The sequence below is a fragment of the Lynx canadensis genome, chromosome C1 (genome assembly GCF_007474595.2).
Source record: "Lynx canadensis isolate LIC74 chromosome C1, mLynCan4.pri.v2, whole genome shotgun sequence".
Classification (NCBI taxonomy): domain Eukaryota; kingdom Metazoa; phylum Chordata; class Mammalia; order Carnivora; family Felidae; genus Lynx; species Lynx canadensis.
The window spans coordinates 6,657,464-6,679,436 of NC_044310.1; the positions used below are offsets into that span (position 1 = coordinate 6,657,464).

The 21,973-nt window shown below is 52.8% G+C and overlaps 1 protein-coding gene across 6 annotated transcripts in view; it reads left to right on the forward strand.

The window, feature by feature from the left end:
• The window catches only part of PIK3CD (phosphatidylinositol-4,5-bisphosphate 3-kinase catalytic subunit delta), a 54,424-nt gene that overhangs the window by 27,146 nt on the left and 5,305 nt on the right, over nt 1-21,973 (forward strand). For 5 of the 6 annotated variants that reach the window (XM_030324090.1, XM_030324091.1, XM_030324087.1 and 2 more), the window contains 10 exons: nt 14,373-14,545; nt 16,832-17,060; nt 17,433-17,662; nt 18,109-18,288; nt 18,560-18,709; nt 19,146-19,235; nt 20,321-20,542; nt 21,179-21,275; nt 21,365-21,495; nt 21,883-21,933. In XM_030324090.1, coding sequence (XP_030179950.1) covers nt 14,405-14,545; nt 16,832-17,060; nt 17,433-17,662; nt 18,109-18,288; nt 18,560-18,709; nt 19,146-19,235; nt 20,321-20,542; nt 21,179-21,275; nt 21,365-21,495; nt 21,883-21,933 — 1,521 coding nt within the window. In that variant the 5' untranslated portion in view covers nt 14,373-14,404. Of the gene's footprint in view, nt 1-14,372; nt 14,546-16,831; nt 17,061-17,432; nt 17,663-18,108; nt 18,289-18,559; nt 18,710-19,145; nt 19,236-20,320; nt 20,543-21,178; nt 21,276-21,364; nt 21,496-21,882; nt 21,934-21,973 lie in introns of those variants that run through there. The other variant, XM_030324092.1, reaches the window with a different exon arrangement.

Sequence of the window (21,973 nt, forward strand, 5' to 3'; positions counted from 1 at the left end):
TAGTTTCTACTCTTCTCCAGTCAGGGCCTTGAAGAACTTCTCTCCGAAGAAACTGATCTCACAAGACAAAAGGACCCTCAAATACTGACTCCGTGGGAAAGCTAGCTTGCTATTTTGTCATTTCGCAGCAACGCCTGCCAGGCGACTGGCCTTACCCGTGCACAAATAGCTTTTGGTGCCTCTCTCTTAAATTTGAATGGGCAGCTCTGGATTATCCCACATAGAATAAAGCCTCTAGCATGAAAGACAGAGACCGAAACAAACAGAAAAAAGGGAGTCAGAAGTCATTAAACATGGTTGTTTAGAAATAGGAATGCTCCGGGGCGCCTGGGTGGCTCAGTCGGTTGAGCATCTGACTTCAGCTCGGGTCATGATCTCACAGTCCGTGAGTTCGAGCCCCGCGTCGGGCTCCGTGCTGACAGCTCGGAGCCTGGAGCCTGCTGCAGATTCTGTGTCTCCCTCTCTCTCTCTGCCCCTCCCCTGCTCTCTCTCTGTTTCTCTCTCTCAAAAATAAATAAACATTCAAATAAAATGTTAAAAAAACTATGAGAGTAGAAGCAAAATTTTCAATGGAATAGAGTTGGAGATTGAAAGATAGAGTTCTAGAAAGTAGAACAAAAAGACTTGAGAGATGGGAAACAGGAAAGAAAATGAAAGAAAACTGGAGAATCCATTCAGAATGCCCAATATCCAACTCATAGGAGGTCAAGACAATGAAGGGAGAAAAATGAAGAAGAGGAAGTTATCAGACTACAGGAAAAAATTCTAGAACTGAAGGAGCTTCTACATGAAGAGTCTCTGAGTAGTACTCAACAATGAATAATAAAAGACATACAAATAAAAGCAAAGTATGTACTACTGGACATCATCATGAACTTTCGAAACTCCAGAGATAGAAATTACCAGAAGCCAACAAAAAGAGGCCACAGATAACAGAATGACACTGGACCTTGCAAAATCAACACCAGAAGCTACAAGACCATGGAGCAACTCTTTCAAATTTCTAGGGAAGTTAAATCCCTAGCAAGAATTATGTAATTGTCATTCAAGCAAAATAATGGAATAAGGGCATTTTTTAAGATGAGAATTTTCCAAAAAAAAAGCTCTCTGCGTGCACACGCACTTTTGTATCCCTATGTAAGGAGACTACTGGAGATTATGCTCTACGAAAATAGAGTAAACTGAAAAAGAGGAACAATGTGTGATTATCTCTTGTTCTCATTTGGCTCAGCTTCCAAATGGCTTTCTATGTTTCAGCTTTGAGTTTTGTGAGTACAGAGAAAAATACCTAACACCTATCACACCATGGGAACCGAAAAGGACTCATCTCCAAGCTTTCCCTGTAGCCAGCACCTGCGACCTAGACTTCACTGATAACCTGCACCTATGCGGTATTTTAAGAGAGGAGAGGGATGAATCATGAGCTGTATCCGTGGTTATGCTGGTGGCAGCAATGATGGGCTGCAAGGTCAAATTCTTGGCACAGAAGTGGCAGAGGTCCAAACTGGCATTCGGTACTTGGTAAATAGGCAGTAGAGGCAGTTTTGCCATCAGACATGCATCATGGAATCCAGTGTACTAAGTTTTCTTTCTTTTTTTTTTTGCTCGACCTTTTGGTTTTCCTGGAGTTGGTAAGCACCTCATGTTTTTATTTACTATGTTTTCCATGTACTAGTCACCAGTTGTTCCTCAAACTCTCCAACAGAACTATGAAAATTCCTCATAATGAAGCAAATAAGTCAGGTAATCTGTCAGCTCCTTTCCTGCTTAATCAGTGGGAGTTAGCCTCTTTCCTTGCAACCAAGAACTTTGACTGGTGGAGAGAATGGTGAAGAGAGTTCCCTAATAATGGTGAAGCAAAGTTCCAATGCTACCGCCGTGCAGCTCATCTAGAGAGCAGGCAGGCCAGTTTGGAGCAGGATGGCTGAGGACCGTAGGGGGACTGTCTCCAAGAAGAAAAAAAATGAAGATGATGGATTATCTGACATATTTACCACATTATGGAATTTTATAGTTCTGTTGGAAAGTTTAGGGACGAATTACGAATTTGGGCTTTTATAATGTTTATTTATTTTGAGAGAGAGTGTGTGCATGTGTGACTGGGGGAGGGGCAGAGAGAGAGAGAGAGAGAGAGAGAGAGAGAGAGAATCCCAAGCAGGCTGTGCACTGTCAGCACAGAGCCTGACTCAGGGCTCAATGTCATGAATGACAAGTTCATGACCTGACCCCAAACCACGAGTTGGACACTTAACTGACTGAGCCACCCAGGCGCCCCTAGTTTTGTTTCGTTTTAAGAGAGAGAGAGAGAGACCTGGGGAGTGAGGCAGAGGGGGGTGGGGAGAGAGACAGAGAAAGAGAGAGAATCCTAAGCAGGCTCCAAGCTCAGCGTGGAGCCCGACCACGTGAACCTGGATCCCATGACCCTGGGATCGTGACCAGAGCCAAAATCGGGAGTCAGACGTTCAACCGACTGAGCCACCCTGTGGTTTAGTTTTGAACAGTGTTTATGTGGTCATAATAATGTAAGCACTGACGTTGATTAACAAAAAATTATCACACAGCTATGTTCAGAACATGGAGGAGAGGACACGTGCGTGTGTGCAGGAAAGCACAAACTCATCTTCTAAGGAAGAAGTTAGAAGTTGAAAAGCCCATCGCTTCTCAGCCTTTTGGCTAAGATCAAGTGTAAAAGTTGAAAACGCATATAAATCTATTAATTAGAAACACAGAGATATATACTCAAAGAAGCAACCACAATCAGGGGTGATAGGTTTGGATCCTAAGGGCTGGGGGCTACTCCTTTTTTGCTGCAAACATTTTAGTTTTTGTTTTGTTTTTTTATTTTTTTAATGTTTATTTATTTTAGAGAGAGAGAGAGAGAGACAGAGCATGAGCGAGGGAAGGGCAGAGAGAGAGAGAGAGAGGGGGAGAGAGAGAGAGAGAGAAACAGAACCTGAAGCAGGCTCCAGGCTCTGAGCTGTCAGCACAGAGCTCGAAGCGAGGCTCGAACCCACAAACCGCAAGATCATGACCTGAGCCAAAGTCAGACGCTTAATCGACCGAGCCACTCAGGCGCCCCACAAACGTTTTAGTTTTAATTAATTTTTAAAATCATGCTTATATAACTTTCATAGATAACGAGCTTCTGGAATAATTATTATGATGTTCAAACCCACTCATATTATAGCTGTTTTCATTTTCGGCATGCTTTCTGAAATATTTTGTCCACAAATAGGTGTTGCCATGGTAAATGGATGCGCATTTTTTGTTTCACTGACCGTGGGGGATATTTGCAGTGTTATGTAGCATACACAGGTGTCATCTTAGTGACTATATTTTCTCCTATTAAGTTAATTATGATAGTTTCCCTATTAGTTTTGGTTTTCCACTTTCACAAACAGTCCCACAAATGAATGTCTTTGTATATATCGCCTTGTTTGGCTCTTGACTTACTTCCTCAGGACGGTTCCCGAATTTCCCAAATTGCCAGATTTGAGACCGTGGATCTTTCATTTGATTTTGGCGTGTAGTGGCAGGGGATTCCACTTGGGTGCAGGCCCTTGGCCTTGATGGGTGGGCCGTGAGCTGAACGTGACAAGACATGGTTGGGATAGAATTTTTTTTGTAGGATAGTTGGTTCATTTTTCTGATGACAGCAGAAGAAGTCAGGAGTCTGTCTCTTGCTTGTTTGTAAATTTTTTAAGTTAATTTATTTATTTTGTGTGCGAGAGAGAGCAAGAGCTGGGGAAGGACAGAGAGAGAGGGAGAGAGAGAATCCCAAGCAGGCTCCGAGCTGTCAGTGCAGAGTCCTATACAGAGCTCGAACTCACGAGCCATGAGATCACGACCTGAGCTGAAATCGAGAGTCGGACACTTAACCGACTGAGCCACCCAAGCACCCCTCTCTATTTTTTTTAATTTTATTTTTTATTTTTTAAAGTTTACATCCAAATTAGTCAGCATATAGTGCAACAGTGATTTCAGGAGTAGATTCCTTAGTGCCCCTTACCCGTTTAGCCCATCCCCCCTCCCACACCCCCTCCTGTAACCTTCAGTTTGTTCTCCATATTTATGAGTCTCTTCTGTTTTGTCCCCTCCCTGTTTTTATATTATTTTTGTTTCCCTTCCCTTATGTTCATCTGTTTTGTCTCTTAAAGTCCTCATATGAGTGAAGTCATATGATATTTGTCTTTCTCTGACTGACTCATTTCACTTAGCATAATACCCTCCAGTTCCATCCACGTAGTTGCAAATGACAGCATTTCATTCTTTTTGATTGCCGAGTAATACTCTGTTGTGTATATATACCAGGTCTTCTTTATCCATTCATCCATCGATGGACATTTGGGCTCTTTCCATCCTTTGGCTATTGTCGATAGTGCTGCTAGAAACATGGGGGTGCATGTGTCCCTTCGAAACAGCACCCCCGTATCCCTTGGATAAATGCCTCGTAGTGCAATTGCTGGGTCATAGGGTAGTTCTAGTTTTAGTTTTTTGAGGAACCTCCATACTGTTTTCCAGAGTGGCTGCACCAGCTTGCATTCCCATCACCCCTCTCTTTTTTTAATAGAACAGAATTTCCAGAGGACTTTGCCTCTCATTCTTCAATGTCGGTTTGGTCTTCCTCCATTGGGGATTTTTTTTTTTTCAGTTTTAAATATCCAAATTAAAAGTAACCGTTCTAATTTTTTAAAGTTTATTTATTTTGGTAGAAAGAGAGCATATGCGGGAGGGGCAGAGAGAGAGAGGATGCCAAGCAGGCTCCGCACTGTCAGCACACAGCCCAACGTGGGGCTTGGACTCACGAACTGCGAGATCATGAGCCGAAGTCAAGAGTCGGATGCTCAACCAACTGAGCCACTCAGGTGCCCCAAAAGTTACTGTTCTATTAAATCATATGGCTTCAAGGGAGACACATTTAAAATGGGAGAGAGTAAAAAGAAGAAGAAGAAAACAAAGAAGGAACTGAGGGAGGCAGAAGCGGATAGACAAGGAGGCAAGTTCCTGTCCTCGGCTTATCTGCCAAGCAGACGTGGGGAAGCCTTTTGCACGATTTCACGTAACTTATCACATGCATCTCGGCCTTCACCCCTCCCATCCCGTTTTCTTCTGTGACCGGGGCTCACGGTATCAGACAACCCTCCAGACAAGCCCTTCCTTCCTAGTCTTGGGCATGGTTCTGGGGATGTCTGACTTGGCTGGCCTCCGGCTTCTGGAGACTTCCCTCCCATCCCTTCTTTGGATACATGTTCCTCCTCCAACTGACCACCACTGGACAGTGGCTTCGCAATAGAGGGCAGAGGACAGCAGAGGCACCGCCCGCGTGGCAAAGGCCTCCCGTTTGCTGTGGCTGACGTTCCTTTCCTGGGGTGCGGAGACCCTTTCTGCCCTCAAGACTGTGGTGGCCTCTGGGGGTGGAGGATGCCTGCTGGTCTGGGGCCTCCCAGGGAGACACACTGAAGTGGTTTTCCCGGAAGATTCTGTATTTTGGGAGATCTGCACATCTGTCCTAAAACTGCACCTGTTGGGGGACGCCGGGCCACTCAGCTTTCCTTCTGGTCTATAGCTTCCGTTCTTTCTCAAGAAGATTCTTAAGGACAGGAAATTTCAAGGCTGGGTTTCTGGGATGCCTGTTCCTCGGTTGTTAAGGGCAGAGGATCGGGGTGTTTTGTGGCAGGTAGGGCCCAGGCTTTCCCTCGCGAGTCTAGCCCCGCCAGCTCTTGCCTGGGGCCCTGGCCTAATTGCTTTCCCACCTCCATTCTTGGCTCCCTCCCTTCCATTTTCCTCACGGCAGCCAAAGCAATTTTTGTAAAGCATAACGTCAGGCCATATCAGTCTCCTGCCTGAAGCCCGCTGGTGGCTTCCCGCTGCGGTGATAAGAAAACCTGGCTCCTCACGGTGGCCACAAGGCGCTGCAGGCCTCCCTGCCTCTCCGGTCATCTCCCCTCCTGGTCCTGGCCTCCAGTTGCCTGGCCTCCTGCCTCAGGGCCTTTGCACTTCCTGTTCCAGCTGCCTCAACCCTACGTCCTGGATCTCTGCCTGATCTCTCTCATCCTGTGGGCCTCAATTCTGACATGATCTCATTCGAGCACCCTTCCCTGACCCGCCACCCAGAGGAGACCCCCCCCACAAGCCCCTTTTATTACCTTCCACCTCTTCTCTGAAATCATCTTGTTATTCGTTTTTCTTTTTATTTCCTCATTCATTTTTGTTTTCTCCTGTTAAACTAAAAACTCTGTAAGATCAGGGACGGTGCCTGTCCCGTTCGTTCCCTGATGGGCACAGTCCCTGATGCTCAAAGACATATTTGCTGAATGAATGAACGAACAGGACCCGCAGCCTGCACGCCCCTGGGCCGGAAAGGGGCCCCCCGCGTTCTTCTTCCCGAGGGTCCCCAGGAAGATGTGGTTATTGAATCATCTCTGGGCGTTCCCTGGTTGCCAGAGCAGCGGGTGGATTCTAGAAAGCTCTTTTAAGACAAACACCCAGGAGCTCCAACTGGGAAGCGGGGCCTCTGGGTAAAGCCCCTTTGGAGTTTGCCTCTGAGGTGTCCTCTCTCCACATAAGTTAGGCAGCAGGAGAAACAGCCATTTCATTCTCCACAGCAGAGAGTCTGGGAACCAGAACACTTATTAGAAGGACTATTTAGAGGCTGAAAAGTACCTGAAAATAAGCCCGGGTCAGGAGGCGCAACCAGACTCTGTTCAGCTTGATGCAGAAGGCCGGCCCCTGTGGTTCCCTGTCCCTTGTCAGGGTGACTGCTGGTCTCCTTACCTCCCAGCCGGGGTTGATGGTAGGCATCGGACAATGTGTGTAACCACCTTCTAGACGTTTCTGAGACGCCTCTTGAGCTCTTTGGCTTGTGACTTTCCTAGAATTAAATGTTTTGTCCCAGAGTTAAAAGAAAGGAGCACCTCTCTCTCCGGACAGAATCCTAGCAATGACCCCGGGGGACCCTTAGACACTCACTCTAGCGCAGCACGCGAAGGAAAGGAAGGTACACGGCGGGTCTTGGCCCAGGCGGCCTCAGGGAGGAGGGCGTTTATTTCTCGGATAAAGCAGGATACAACTTCCCTTCTCCCTGCGGCTGTGCCCTGCCCAGAGCCTGCTGAGAGTGACTCATGTGTTCCCTGGGGAAGCAGCTCCCGGGGGCATGTGACACGGGCACCAAAAAGCCTGGCTTTACGTTGACCAGGGCTGGGCAGCGCCACCTGCTCTGAGGGGCGGGCACATTTGCCACGACTGCCGGAAAGACGCCGAGCCCTGCCACACCCGGGAGGCACAGGGCGGCTCACAGCCGTAACTAACGTGCAGTTTCAAACGTGCGACTCCAAAGGAAAGGAGCGGGAGTCCAGGGCTCGGCACGAGCCACCGGCCAGCAGGTCTGCCGGCCCAGGAGGGGGGCTAGGAGGTGGGCCACCACCCCGTTCCCAGTCTGGAGGAAGCACCATGACCCTGGCACACTGCCTCCCCCGCTCGCCCTCCTCTCTTAGAAATAAGTGGGGGCCCTCGTAGCACGCCCTGCTGCGGGCTGGGAAGGACGGTGGCGCTTTTATGCAATCTTGGGGGAAACTCCCTTGGTGTCCGCTCAGGACGCAGAAGGTCAGACCCCTCAGACCTTCGCAGCGGGAGAGACGGCTTCAACCTTGGGCCGCGGAGGGTGCGTCTAGCTGGGCACGTCTCAGAACCGCCGGTGGGGGGGATGGTGCGCTGCCGTGGCTGAGACCCGCCGCCTTCCACAGCCGTTCTGGGCACTGCGCTGGCCGGAAGCGGGAAGGTGAAAGGGACTGAGCGACCTGTTGGACGTTTTCCTTTGATCTTTTATTAACGAGTCAGATGTGCACCGAGAAGTCGGCCACAAGAGTCTGGCTGACTGATTACTCACGGCTCATCTTTGGTGGAAGCCACCCTAGTGCCTTGAAGGCGGGCCCGGCCCTCGCCTACCCGCTGTCTCCCGGCCGTCTCATACGCCTCGGTGTGTAGCCCGCTGACCCCAAATTATGCCTTGAGAGCCCCAAAGACCTCTCCCCTAAGCTCCACACCGGGGAGTGCTCCTTGGCTGTCTCCTTGGGGGTTTTCACCGCCAAGAGTCCATATGTCTGAAATGGACATCTCGCCGTTTCATTGCCCCCAAATCTGTTTCTCCCCCACGCTTGCCCGTCCAGTGTATTTCCACCACCCCTCCAGTGTCCCAAGCCCGCACCTGGCTGTCATCCTTGCTCCTTCCCCCGCGACCCCATCTCATCGGCCCGAGCTCCTACATAGATCTTGAGGGGCACCCGGGGGGCTCAGTCAGTTGAGCGTCTGCCTCTTGATTTCAGCTCGGGTCATGATCTCATGGTTTGTGGGTTCGAGCCCCACACTGGGGTCTGTGCCGATAGTGTGGAGCCTGCTTGGGATTCTCTCTCTCCTTCTCTCTCTGCCCCTCCCCTGCTCATTTTCTCTCTCTCTCTCTCTCTCTCTCTCTCTCTCCAAATAAGTTAACTTTCAACAAGAGTTGAAAAAATAGGTCTTGATGCCCTGCCTTTCTCATCACCGGGGGCACGAACCTCCCTACCTCCCCATGCGCACACTTGCTTCTTTCCAGTTCTTTCACCCTGGGGCTGAGGCATCATTTTGGATGCGAATGGGATCCCCTGGCTCCTTTGCTAAGACCGCCCATCACTCTTTGCGTGACACCCAGGCACCTCCCCTGTAAAGGCTCCACACGACTTGGTCCCTCCTGACCTCTTCAACCTGTCTTATCCCATGGCCTCCCCTCCCTGCCCCACTCATGTGCTCCAGCGGCAGTGGCCTGCCTCCCATCCTCCCTGGACGCAGTCTGGTTCTCTGCTCTGGGGTCCTCTCCTCGGAGGGGCTTTTCCTGGCCTCCCTACAGACTTCTCCATCACATCGCCATTTGGAGCACTGCCTTCACTGCGTTGGTATAGCGTGTGGTCATTCTTCCTACCTACGATGTGCTTGGGTATTAATGTCTCCCCAGCTGGAATGTAAGCTTCTCCACCATCTTCCAGCACCTCGCACGACTCCTGGAACTTAATAAATACTCCTTGAGACTCATAACATCTCAGACTGAGCCATATGTACAAAATAGCAAATCCAGTAATCCACGAGTGCCAATTATTTCCATGCGATGAAGTGACCAACGATAATTGAGAACTCCTGCATTCAGATCCAGGAAATTAGCCGGGAGAACCCGGCTTACTGTGGGAAGTATCTAGAACTTACTGTGGGAAGTATCATGGGCAGCCAATGAGCTCAGCGATACGACCGCTGAAGGACTTCCTTGGGGGGAAGGGCTGAGAGGCTCTTAGACTAAACAATGGGAGTCTGGTACCCAGAAAATTCTTCGGCAGTTGGCCCGTCAGGCCCCACCCGCGGCATCTTGTTTTCTCAGAGTACCAAAGTTTGGCAAGAGTCTAAAAACTGTGTCATAGGGAGAACAGTCAGAGGTCCTGAGGCCACCATCCAGCAGCAACAGCCATCAGATGACAACCCCGTGTGCCTCTAGATGGCACTACAAAGATCAGGGTTGGCTCTTAGAGGCAGGCCAGTTTCCAAGGAAAGAACTTGCTAAACACCAGTCGCTTCCTAAAATGAACACGCAGCTGCAAGTGACAAAAAAAAGAGAAAGAAACACAAAAACAAAAAAACTCAAACTGCTCTAAGTTAAAAACAAAAACAAAAACAGAAAAAGCAGGTAGGGGGCAGGGGGAGTTTTTGGCCGAGAGAACTGAAAAGTCCAGGAATGGAGTCCGGCTTCAGGCATGTCTCCATCCAGGAACCCAAGGACGCCTTCAGGACCTGCTTGTACTCTCTCTTCACGCCGAGCTCTGCTCTCCTCCACGGTCGTCTTTTCTCAGACCACCCCCACCAAGGGCAGCGAGAGGTGGTCACCAGCAGCCCTAGATGGATATTCTTTCCTGCTACCCCAGGTGGAAATACCCAGAGAAGTCCAACGTCAAAACCCACTGGGCTGACTTGACATTCACATGCTCATCGTGGAATCACTGTAGACAGTGATTGGCTGGGCCTGAGCCCCCTTCCTGGTTCCAGTCCAACCCCTGTGGCCAGGTGGGTCTCAGGCCACGGGAGCGGCCAGGAATGAAGTCAAGCCATCTGAACCACTGGGACTGAGGGTGTGTGGGGTTTGTGAAGGTCCCCAGCTCCCAGGTGAAGAAACTGAAAACTTCCAGTACCCAGAAGCCCCTCGTACCCCTTTCTCCTGGGGCACCTGCCCTCCTTCTGGGGGTAACCCCTGTCTCTTCTTCTGCCAACGTAGATTAGTTCTGTCTGTGTTTGTTCTCCGTGGAGTTGGAACCATGAGCACATACTCTTTTGTGCCTGACTTCTTTTGTTCAGCTTTATGTTTATGAGATTCACTTATACTGTTGTGTGTATTTGTAGACCGTGCATTCTCATTGTTCTGGAACATGCCGTTGGGAGAAGATACCGTAATTTATTTTTCCATTATACTACTGATACGCACTTGGGAACGTTCCAGTTTGGGGCCATTACAAAGAGCAATGCTGTAGACACTCTTGTTCGTGTCTCTTGGTGCGCGTATACTCGTGTTTCTGGCGAGCGAACACCTATGGTGCAGTTAATTGCTGGCTCACGAGGCACACGGGTGCTCAGCCTTAGTAGACACTGCCAAGAGTAGAGACTTCGCCAAAGTGGTTGTACCAACTTGCGTTCTTGGAGCCGCGAGAAAGCCCCTGGATTAGTCGGTATCTTTGTCGCGTACGTTTGCAGAGAGAGGAGTCAGCTTCATAGAGAGTTCGGGCTTGTTAGCAGCTGCATGTGGGTCCTGGGCCCACAAAGAGAGGGAGGATTCCTGCTGCCTCCCGTCCCACCTCTGGCATTTGATTATGCCCCGCCCGCACCCTCCTCTTCTTCCTTTCTTAGGGATGAGCTTTTTAAGGGCGAGTTTTCCCTTGCATCCCGCACGGGTGAGTGTAGTTGAAGCCTTCATTTCCGTAGCGCTAAGGGGCAGAGGAGCAGGGGCGCCTTGGTCTCCGAGCACCCTCCCTTTGGCTGGAGTCCCGAGGAGCTCAGGCCACATGTGCTCATCTTGACCTCAGGATCGAGTGGCCACGGGTTCCCCTGGCTTCCTGAGCGTGGCCACAGGACATTGAGCATTGTTAAGTGGATTCTCCGGGATTTTTGACTGTCCCCCACATCTTGAATCAAAAAGAAAGCCTTTGGCCTGGTCATTCTCAGAAAGAGGAACCCAAGTAGGATGTGGTTTTACAATCAGAGGAAGTGGATCCCAGCAGTGGTTACAGGGTGATGTGCCCACGTGCTGCAGCTCCGAGCAGATTCAGCACCGGCCGTTCTGGGAGGGGGGAGTCCTGGGCCCAAATGGCAGAACCCAAAAGAATCTCTCTCTTAAACCAAATTCCTTTCTATTATTTTTTTGAATGTTTATTTATTTTTGAGCGAGAGCGACAGATCACGGACGGGGAGGGGCAGAGAGAGAGGGAGACACAGAATCCGAAGCAGGCTCCAGGCTCCGAGCTGTCTGCGCGGAGCCCGATGCGGGGCTCGAACCCACAAACCATGAGATCATGACCCGAGCCGAAGTCGGACGCTTAACTGACTGAGCCACCCAGGAACCCCATTTTTCAATTATTTTTAAAAGTCATCGAAATCTAGGAGGATGTGACCTTCGGGTAGGGAAATATTTTTCTAAAGAATAAAAATCATAAAACACAAAGGAAAATATTTGACCACGTCAACACTGCAAACTTTTGCTCACCAAAAAGACACTAAAAACGGAGTGAAAAGATGACCTGGACCAAAAGAAGACATTTCCAACTCTTTTAATCAACAAAGGAACTGAATTCAGAGTATATAAGAGAAACCCTGTCAACCAATAAGAAAAAGACAACCCCACAGAAAAAAACAGGCAAAAGTTAAAAGCAGGCTATTTGCAGAGGATACAGGGAAATGCAAATTAAAACAACCAAAGAGCATTCTGTGACCATCGGGTTGGTGGAAATGAGTAAATGTGATGACCCCAAGGGCTGATGAAGGAATGGAAGTAAGCAGCAGACCGTGGTGGTGGTGCCATTGCCAACGGGCCCTACGTTAGTAAAGTTCAAGGTGTTTGGCTCTCTAGGTTATTGTCATGATGTGACAGTTCCACTCTGAGGTGTATATATATATATATATATGCACACATACCCTGGACCTGTGCTGTCCAGCGAGGCAGCCCCCAGCTGCATGTAGCCCTGGAGCACTTGAAATGTGAAGAGTGATGGGGCACCTGGGTGGCTCAGTCCGTTAAGCATCCGACTTCGGCTCAGGTCATGATCTCGCAGTTTGTGAGTTCGAGCCCCGCATCGGGCTCTGCATGGACAGCTCGGAGCCTGGAGCCTGCTTCGGATCCTGTGTCTCCCTCTCTGTCTGCCCCTTCCCCGCTTGTGCTTTCTCTCTCTCTCTCTCTCTCAAAAATAAATAAACATTAAAAAAATGTGAAGGGTGATGGAGGAACGGAATTTCTAAACAATTCATTTAATTTTAATTCATTCAGATCTAAGAAATGGATACTCCACTCATTTCTTGGAAACCTTTTATCTGCAACAACTTGAGTCTCTGAACCTGCTTTTTAGCTGTAAATGGCATGAAATCTACATATAGATGAGGTATTTCTGATGGAAATCTAGTGCCCAAATTGCAATGTGCTGTAAGTGTAAAATATATACCAGATTTCAAAGACTTAATACCAAAAAAAAAAAAAAAAAAGTGTAAAATATCTCATTAGTAATTCTTTTTTTTGTGATGACGTTTTGAAGTGACTATAGTTTGGATATATTGGGTTCCATAAAATATATCACTAAACTTAACTTTATCTTTTTACTTAAAATTTTTTTTTTAATTTTTAAAAAAATATTTATTTATTTTTGAGAGAGAGAGAGAGAGAGAGAGAGAGAGAGAGAGTGAGCGAGCAAGCAGGAGACAGGCAGAGAGAGACACGGAATCCAAAGCAGGCTCCAGGCTCTGAGCCATCAGCACAGAGCCTGATACGGGGCTTGAACTCACAAACTGCAAGATCATGACCTGAGCTGAAGTCGGACGCTTAACCAACTGAGCCACCCAAGCACCCCTTTAATTTTTTAAATATGTATTTATTTTTGACACAGAGAGACAGAGCATGAGCAGGGGCGGGGCAGAGAGAGATTGAGAGGGAGACACAGAATCTGGAAGCAGGCTCCAGGCTCCGAGCTGTCTGCGCGGAGCCCGACGCGGGGCTCGAACCCACGAACCGCGAGATCATGACCCGAGCCGAAGTCGGACGCTTCACCGACTGAGCCACCCAGGCGCCCCTCTTTTTACTTTTTTTAAACGTGGCTGCTGGCAACTTTGACATTGCCTGTGTGGTTCCCATTGTATTTCTCTTGGACAGCACTCACCCAGACTCTACATATACACAAAGTGAGGTGTATAACGATATGCATTGTAGCATTGTTTGTAATAACCAAAAAGAGTAGAAACAAACCCTGAGGTTCATCAACAGGAGAAGGGGTAAATAAATTGTGGTTTATATACACAGTGAATACCACAGGGGTTCCGGTGAATGAACTTGAGCTACATGTATCAGTGTGGATAAATCTAACTAACAGAATGTTGACTGGCAGAGAGATTGCAGAAGACCCGCCATTCATAGAAAGTTCGAAAGCATGCACAGATATTAGCAATTTTTCATGGATACATATTAATGTAATAAGAGTATAAAAACATGCACGGAAATTATAACCAACCAGAATGCAGGTAGTGATAACCTGGAGCAGGGGAGATACAAGATCTTTAACTGTGTCTACAGCATTTTGTTACTGAAGAGTGGGTATGACTGGGGGCGTTTGGTATGACTGAGATATTTCAACAAATTGTTTGATGGCCAAAGCCATTTTTAAACCACTTGGTTTCTGGTTAGAAAGTTTCAAAGAACTGCAGCCCCTGGTCCTTCTTGAGTCCTGGGTTGTCTGACCAGGGACCCTGCCATCCCCCGTTTCTGCCAGCTGGTGGCTGTGGCCGGGTCTCCCACTTGTGCGTGTGTTCCTGAGAAAAAATGACTTGGAACGGGTCTGTTGGTGTCTTGAGTTTGGGCCACTGCGGTGAGGGATGCAGACAGAGTGGGTGCCCACCTGTGATGACGGATGAGATGGGGTCTGGGGACAGTAGGAGCCACAGGCCACCCCAGGCAGGACGAAGTCCAGAGGGAGGCGAGCTTTGGGCGCCCACGGGAGGGACTCCTTCCTGAACATCCCACTGCCAAAGGTCCTGACAATCTGTTTTCCAAAGGATCCCTTCAAAGGATTCATCCAGCACCCTTAGGGTGCCTCATTTTGCCTTCTCTTCCTTTTCAGGACAGCCGGTGTCTTTGGAGTGAAAAAACAGGATGCCCCCTGGGGTCGACTGCCCCATGGAATTCTGGACCAAGGAGGAGAATCAGAGTGTGGCAGTTGACTTCCTGCTGCCCACGGGGGTCTATCTGAACTTCCCTGTGTCCCGGAATGCCAACCTCAGCACCATCAAGAAGGTACGATCCTGGGCGCCTTGGGTGGCTCGGTTGGTTGAGCATCTGACTTCTGCTCAGGTCATGATCTCATGGTTTGTGAGTTCGAGCCCCGCGTCAGGCTCTGTGCTGACAGCTCGGAGCCTGGAGCCTGCTTCAGATTCTGTGTCTCCCTCTCTCTCTGCCCCTCCCCCGCTCCCACTCTGTCTGTCTCTCTCATAAAATGAATAAACATTAAAAAATAATAATAAACGCTTACAGTTAGTGCCCAGCTAGCATTTTGAGTTCAGCTTCCCCCTTTATCAGTGCACGATTACACTCACTAGATTCCAGCGAGAGCTTCAGGGTGTGGTTCCCATGGTGGCCTTTCCTTCTGTCCATGACTGTGCCATCATTTTTCGGAACCACACCCCATCCAAGGCCACTTAAAAGAGTCTTATCTGTCTTCTCTCTTTAGAGCTGTCATCTCAGTAAACATCATCTTTGGAAATAGTTTTTAGTTTTTGTTGAATAATCGTCCGGGTGGATTACTGAGTCAAAGGGTTAGACATCTGGAAAGTATTTGGTAGATGTTGTCTTGTGATCTTTCAAAGGGCTTATCCCACTTACCAAGTGTGGGATTTAATGGGTCACACCAGAGAGCAAGACCTCAGCTCAGAATTTTAAAAGCTATACTTGGGAGTTGAACACACACAAAAAAGGGAGAGAAGCAACGGACCATCTTGGAATTTTTGTTTGGTTTTTGTTTCTCAATCTCCCCTTCCTGGGAGGTTCCTTTAAAAATTTAAAAAAAAAAAAAAATTTGTTTTCCATTTCAAAAGTAATATGGACACATTGATTTAGGAAAACGGGAAAAAAACAGAAAAAGGGAAAAAGTCACCTGTGATCCAGCCCTTGTGAGACAACCACAGTTAACAGTTTGGCTGCTTCCTGTTTCCTTTTCTGTGGAGTGTTGCTTTTTGTGATAATTCTGATTACGGACTTTGAGATCTCTTTTTTTTTTTTCTGAGTTAACATTATAACATCTTTTTCATGTGAGTTAACTTTATGTAAATTTCACTTGAAGGGTAATCTTATCTTCCTGAACCAGGCATGCGAGCTACTACAATTCCCACACTGCAGAAATGCAAAACACGTGGGGCGCTGCACACACCCCGATTTGCCTTCAGTTCCTTCATACTTTTCTTTATACCAGACGCCAGAGAGTAAATATTCTCGGCTTTGCTGGCCATCTGATATTTGTCGCAAGCACTCAACTCTGCCAACGGAGGCCCAGAGCAGCCCCAGACAATATGTAAATGAGTGGGCGTGGCTGTCTTCTAATAACTTGGGAGCAGAGCGGGTTTTGCCTGCAAACCAGTCACTTTTGTCGAATCCTGGTCTATACTAATTACTCTGTTTATTGGAGTTGTGGTTTTTGTTTTTTTTTAAGAGAGGGAGAGAGAGAGAGAGAGAGAGAGAGAGAGAGCGAGCACAAGCTCAGGAGAGGGGCAGAGGGAGAGAGAGAGAATCTTAAGTAGGCTCCATACCCAGCACAGAGCCCAACTTGGGACTCGAAATTACTACCGTGAGATCAAGACCTGAGCGGAAATCTGGAGCCGACGCTTAACTGACTGAGCCACCCAGGTGCCCCATTAGAGTTGTTTTTATGGACCTGGGCTTGAATTAGATCTGCTGCTCTATACGTTGGGGTTTTTTGTTTTTTGTTTTTTGTTTTTCCCACTCACCGTGTGTCTTGTGTCCCTAGATTCTGGGTCATGTCCCTGTACCAATCCCTTTGTGCTGATGGACCATAATTATCCGTCCCCTGTGGAAGAAAAATAGGGCTCCTTTCCCGTCTTTTCTGTGACTCAGTGGTGAACAGTTTTGCAGTAAAGCTTGACTATTAGATGGCTCTCTCAGGGGACCCTGGGGACACCTTGCCCTGAGGCCACACACTGACCGCCTTAGCTGAACACAGCCCATGGAGGGTTTTATGGCTCTCTCAAGTTGTTTGCCTTTTCTGAATTAGTTGCCAACATTTAGAAATCAGGGTGATGAACCCCAGGACTATTAGCTGGAGGTCATGTCTGGCTGGCCGTCTCTCAAGGGTAACATACAGGGGGGACTGTGGACAGGACTTTAGCGAACACCAGGCACCTTCCACAGAAGGGCAGTGATGGTGACCCATGCGGTGCTCTAGGGGTCTGGGGAGGGCAGGGTCGTGCAGGGGAGGGACACCCAGACCGAGGTCAGCCTCCAGCCACCTCCCCGCTCCCCGTGGCCCCGCTCACTTTGGTCGGAGGGGCTGACCGGCCACTGTCCCCTCAGGTGTTGTGGCACCGCGCCCAGTATGAGCCACTCTTCCACATGCTCAGCGACCCTGAGGCCTACGTGTTCACCTGCGTCAACCAGACCGCGGAGCAGCAGGAGCTGGAGGACGAGCAGCGGCGACTGTGTGACATCCAGCCCTTCCTGCCGGTGCTGCGCCTGGTGGCCCGAGAGGGTGACAGGGTGAAGAAGCTTGTCAACTCACAGATCAGCCTCCTCATCGGCAAAGGTGCCCCGCGTGCGGGTGGGCCCTCCCCTCCCTGCCCGGCCCCGCCCCCCGTGTGCGTTGGGCCCTCCTGGCCCCGCCCCGCCCCGCCCCCGTGTGCGATGGGTCCTCCTGGCCCCGCCCCGCCCCGCCCCACCGTGTCCCTGCCCCGCCTCCCCTCCCGCCCCCCTCGTGCACTGCACCCTTCCCGCCCTGTCCCGCCCCGCCGTGTGCGACGGGCCCTCCTGGCCCCGCCCCGCGACGGGCTCTCCCGGCCCTGCCCCTGCCCTGCCCCCGTGAGTGGTGGGCCCTTCCCGCCCCGCCCCCGTGTGCGGTGGGCCCTCTCGGCCCCGCCCCTCTCCGTCCCCTGGCTGACCCAGCCTCCCCACCTCTCAGGCCTCCACGAGTTCGACTCCTTGCGGGACCCCGAGGTGAATGACTTTCGCACCAAGATGCGCCAGTTCTGCGAGGAGGCGGCCGCCCGCCGGCAGCAGCTGGGCTGGGAGGCCTGGCTGCAGTACAGCTTCCCCCTGCAGCTGGAGCCCTCGGCCCGGAGCTGGGGGGCCGGCACCCTGCGGGTCCCCAACCGGGCCCTCCTCGTCAACGTCAAGTTTGAGGGCAGCGAGGTGAGCCCGCGGTTCCTGCCGGGGACGCCGGGGCCCGTTTGCTGCGTCCAGGCTGCTGTGTCCAAGGGGGGGGGGGGGTGCTTCCCCGTGACACTTCCCAGTCCTCCGCCCACCGCCCCAGATCCACTCTCCTCCCAGTGGCGCCCGGTGGTACTTGTGGGCATCCATGCATGCGAGGATCTCGGCCAAATGTCCCACCCGGCAAGTCGGATGAGAGGCAGAATGACCGAATGGCCTTGGTCACTGGTCCACTCATTCGTTCAATAAGTATTTCTTGGGTGTCAGCCACGTGCCTGCATCAGACTCTGCCCTCGGCGCTCGCGCTGGGGGGAGGGGGCACCTATTACAAACAGGCAACCCCACCCTCTGTCCCAGAGTCCATGCGCCACCCCCTCTGCCACCCCCAAGGGTGGAGGGCTGACCCTCCCTCCCCTCCCCCCCCCCAGGAGAGCTTCACCTTCCAGGTGTCCAGCAAGGATGTGCCCCTGGCACTGATGGCCTGTGCCCTCCGGAAGAAGGCCACGGTGTTCCGGCAGCCGCTGCTGGAGCGGCCTGAGGACTACACCCTGCAGGTGAACGGGAAGCACGAGTACCTCTACGGCAGCTACCCCCTCTGCCAGTTCCAGGTGAGGGCGATGGCTGGGAGGGGCCCTGGGCCCCCCTTGAACATGAGGAGCCAGGCCTCTGGGGGTCCTGGCGAGAGCGTCCCCTTGCTGGGCTTGCCCGCCTCATGAGCACAAGGAGGGCTCTGTCTTCCGGAAGCGGGTGGGGGCAGGAGAGTCCTCAGGAGGGGCCTGGAAGGCCTGGGGTAGGCGGTGGTCAGCCTCGGGGAGCCCCCCGGGTCGGGGAATGCTTGGGGCTGCCCCGTCGGCCGCTCACTCTGTGCCCCCGTCTCAGTACATCTGCAGCTGCTTGCACAGCGGGCTGACCCCCCACCTGACCATGGTGCACTCTTCTTCCATCCTCGCCATGCGGGATGAGCAGAGCAACCCTGCCCCCCAAGTCCAAAAACCGCGCACCAAACCGCCCCCCATTCCCATGAAGAAGGTGAGCCGGTGCCTTCCGCTTCCCCTCCCCTCCATCCCTTCCTCCCACCCGTTGTCCGGCCCCGGAGCCTCGTGGCCACACCGCGGGCTGGCGGCCGGCCCAGGACGCCTCATCTCAGGCTCCTTGGCTGGTCAGTGGCGACAGCTGGGCCTTGAGCTTGGCCGGCCAAGACTACACCAGTGTGCTGGGCGGGGGCGGGGGGCCGCCCGAGCTTTCCTGGGGCAGGGCTCAGGGGTCCCGGCGCACCTGCACGGCGGGTTTTCTGGTAAAGGCAAGTGGGTACTCGAGCCTTGCCACAAACCGGCGGCACTCTCAGCCCGCCTCCGAGTGGCCGCGGGCCTTGCCAGGGGTCAGGGGCGCTAGCCACCAGAGCCTCCCCTGGATTCCTCTGCTTTGACAGCCCCGCTTCTCCCCCCCACCCTCCGCCCCGCCCCAGCCTTCTTCCTTGTCCCTGTGGTCCCTGGAGCAGCCTTTCTGCGTGGAGCTGATCCAGGGCAGCAAAGTGAATGCGGATGAGCGGATGAAGGTGGGGGCTTCTGGGGGGAGGGGGGATGTTTTCGGCACAAACAAGGTGGCTGTGGTCTAGAGGGGTGGTGGAGGAAGAAGGGGGGGGGCCACATGAGAGCCACCTGACCACATTACCCAGCATCCCTGCCTGGGGTGGTTGTGAGCCGCTTCAAAACAGGAAGAGGGGAGGGGAGCAGGCCGGCCGGCCAGAGAGGCTAATTCGTAGAAACCAGGCCCAGTGAGTTCTGGGTATTTGACTTTGGTAGACGTGGTGGGCCCAGGCCCGGCCCAGGGATGTGGGAAGCCCAGAGTCTGGGAGGTGACAGGTGCCGGAGAGGAGCGGCTCCAGCTGGGCCCTGGGGCCTTGGGACTCCCTGGGGACACCTGAGAGGTGTGTGGAGCGCGGGCGGGGACCCCTGGGGGCCACGCCCACTTCTGGGCCGTTCACACACCCCATCTCCCTCAGTCCTCAGGATAGGATAGCCTGCCAGGTGTCTGTTTTACTGTCCCATTTGCTGGACGTTACAGCTGGGTCCGCAGAGGTCGGGTCTCTTTGTGGAACACTTTTTGTTGGGGTAATTTCGCAAACAGGGCAGGTCTGGGGTTCCCGGATGGAACCCTGGAGCATCGGAGGGAAGCCGCTTTCTGGCTGGGCCGGAGGGCTGTCAGGGTAGAGCTGGAGGAGCCAGGGTCGGCGTGTTCAGGCGGCATTAAACATCCCCCTCCTCCTGGGGCTCGCACAATTCTGAGCCGTGGAGGTAGGCTTGGGCATTAGAACTGGAAGGGCCCCTGGAGTTCCCAAGCCCCAGTGGGGAAACTGAGGCCCAGAGCAGGGAAGTGCCATGACTTGGGGTCCCACAGAGGCATGGGGAGCCCATGCACGGCCCGTGGTGCCCTTCCCTTCACCCTGTGGCCCCTTGAACCTCTCAGGCATTCGGCCACCCCTCTTCTGTGCCACTTTCTTCCACATGGAAAGTGGGATTCAGACCCATGTGAAATGTGGACATATCGGGAGCTCTGAACCTTAGGTGGTGGGGGGAGAACCTGGGAGCGGGGAGAGGCTGGGTCTCTGCCACCTGTCACCTGCGCCTGCACCTTCCCCAGCTGGTGGTGCAGGCCGGGCTCTTCCATGGCAACGAGACGCTGTGCAAGACGGTGTCCAGCTCGGAGGTGAGCGTGTGCTCAGAGCCCGTGTGGAAGCAGCGGCTAGAGTTTGACATCAACGTCTGCGACCTGCCTCGCATGGCTCGTCTCTGCTTTGCACTTTACGCCGTGATCGAGAAGGCCAAGAAGGCTCGGTCCACCAAGAAGAAGTCCAAGAAGGCGGTGGGTGGGGCTGGCTGGGAGGCTGGGGCCAGGCCTCTGGGAGCCAGCCCCCTGTGGGTCACTCCCCCTTATCCACTCAGAGCAGGAACGCACCTTGGGGATGGGGGGGGGGAGTCCCGGGAGGGCTGGCCCACCCAACCTCCCCGCCCCTCCCGCACTGGCCGCCACCCCTGCTACGTGAGGGCTCTGGGTTCCAGGGCTCATGAGCACGGTGACTCGGAATATCTGGGCCTAAGCCTTCGGTCCCCGTGGGAGCCTGGAGGCGGCTCCCTGGGGTAGGAGGACGGACGCACTGTCCTCACCGGGAGCAAGAGTGGCCTGAGTCAGCAGCCAGCAGGGAAGGCACGGTGGTTGAGCACTGAGTCACCAGGGCCCGGGATGTGACTGGCCACTGAGCCACGCTGACTTAACCCATAGCTGAGCTGGGCCAGCCTTCTGGGGCCGGTGTGGTTCGTTTGGGGGTTTCTCAAGAAGCCAGGAGCAGGGATGCCACTGGAAGTGGAAGGGAGCCAGGAGGCGGCTGACCTTGCCGGCTTCCTCACGGGGAGTCTGGGTGAGGGCGGGGAAGGCGGCCTGGAGGCTACACCCATCCTGCAGATGAACAAATGGCCCTGACCTGCCCGTGGTCTTTCCCAGGACTGCCCCATCGCCTGGGCCAACCTCATGCTGTTTGACTACAAGGACCAGCTCAAGACCGGTGAATGCTGCCTGTACATGTGGCCTTCCGCACCAGGTCTGCCCCGGCGGGAGGGAGGGGCCCGGGGGCGTGGGCTCCCGGCCGGTGGCGTTCCTCGTGCAACTCCCATCCATCCCTGTGTCCAGACGAGAAGGGGGAGCTGCTGAACCCCGCGGGAACAGTGCGGAGTAACCCCAACACGGAGAGCGCTGCTGCCCTAGTCATCTGCCTCCCTGAGGTGTCCCCCTACCCTGTGTACTACCCAGCCCTGGACAAGGTCAGCCCCCTCGCCAACCTGGGCCTGGCGGGACCCGCCCTCCCCAGAGGCTGTGGGGCTAAAGATGACCTTTCCTGACCCTGTCTCTGGGGCTCCCCGGAGCATGGTGCCCCCCTCGGCCCCCCGCCCCCCCGCCATCCCCTAAGTGGCTCAGGGCCAGGGCTTGGTCACCACACACATTTGGGGACCTGCTTGACTCTCTAGAATCCTAACCCGCTAAAGCAGGTGGGGAGCAGTGGTTCTCAGTCAGGGCCGCTTTGTTCCCCAGGGGGGTTGGGGCCATGTCCAAAGACACGTTTGGTTGTCACAGCTACTGGGAGAGATGCTCCTGGCATCTGGGGGGCGGAGGCCGGGGGTGCTGTGCTGAGACGGGACCGCTCATTGCAGATTCTGGAGCTGGGGCGGCACGGGGAGCACGGGCGCTTCAGCGAGGAGGAGGTGAGCTGGGGGCCGCGGGCGGTGGGGCGCCTGGCCTGGC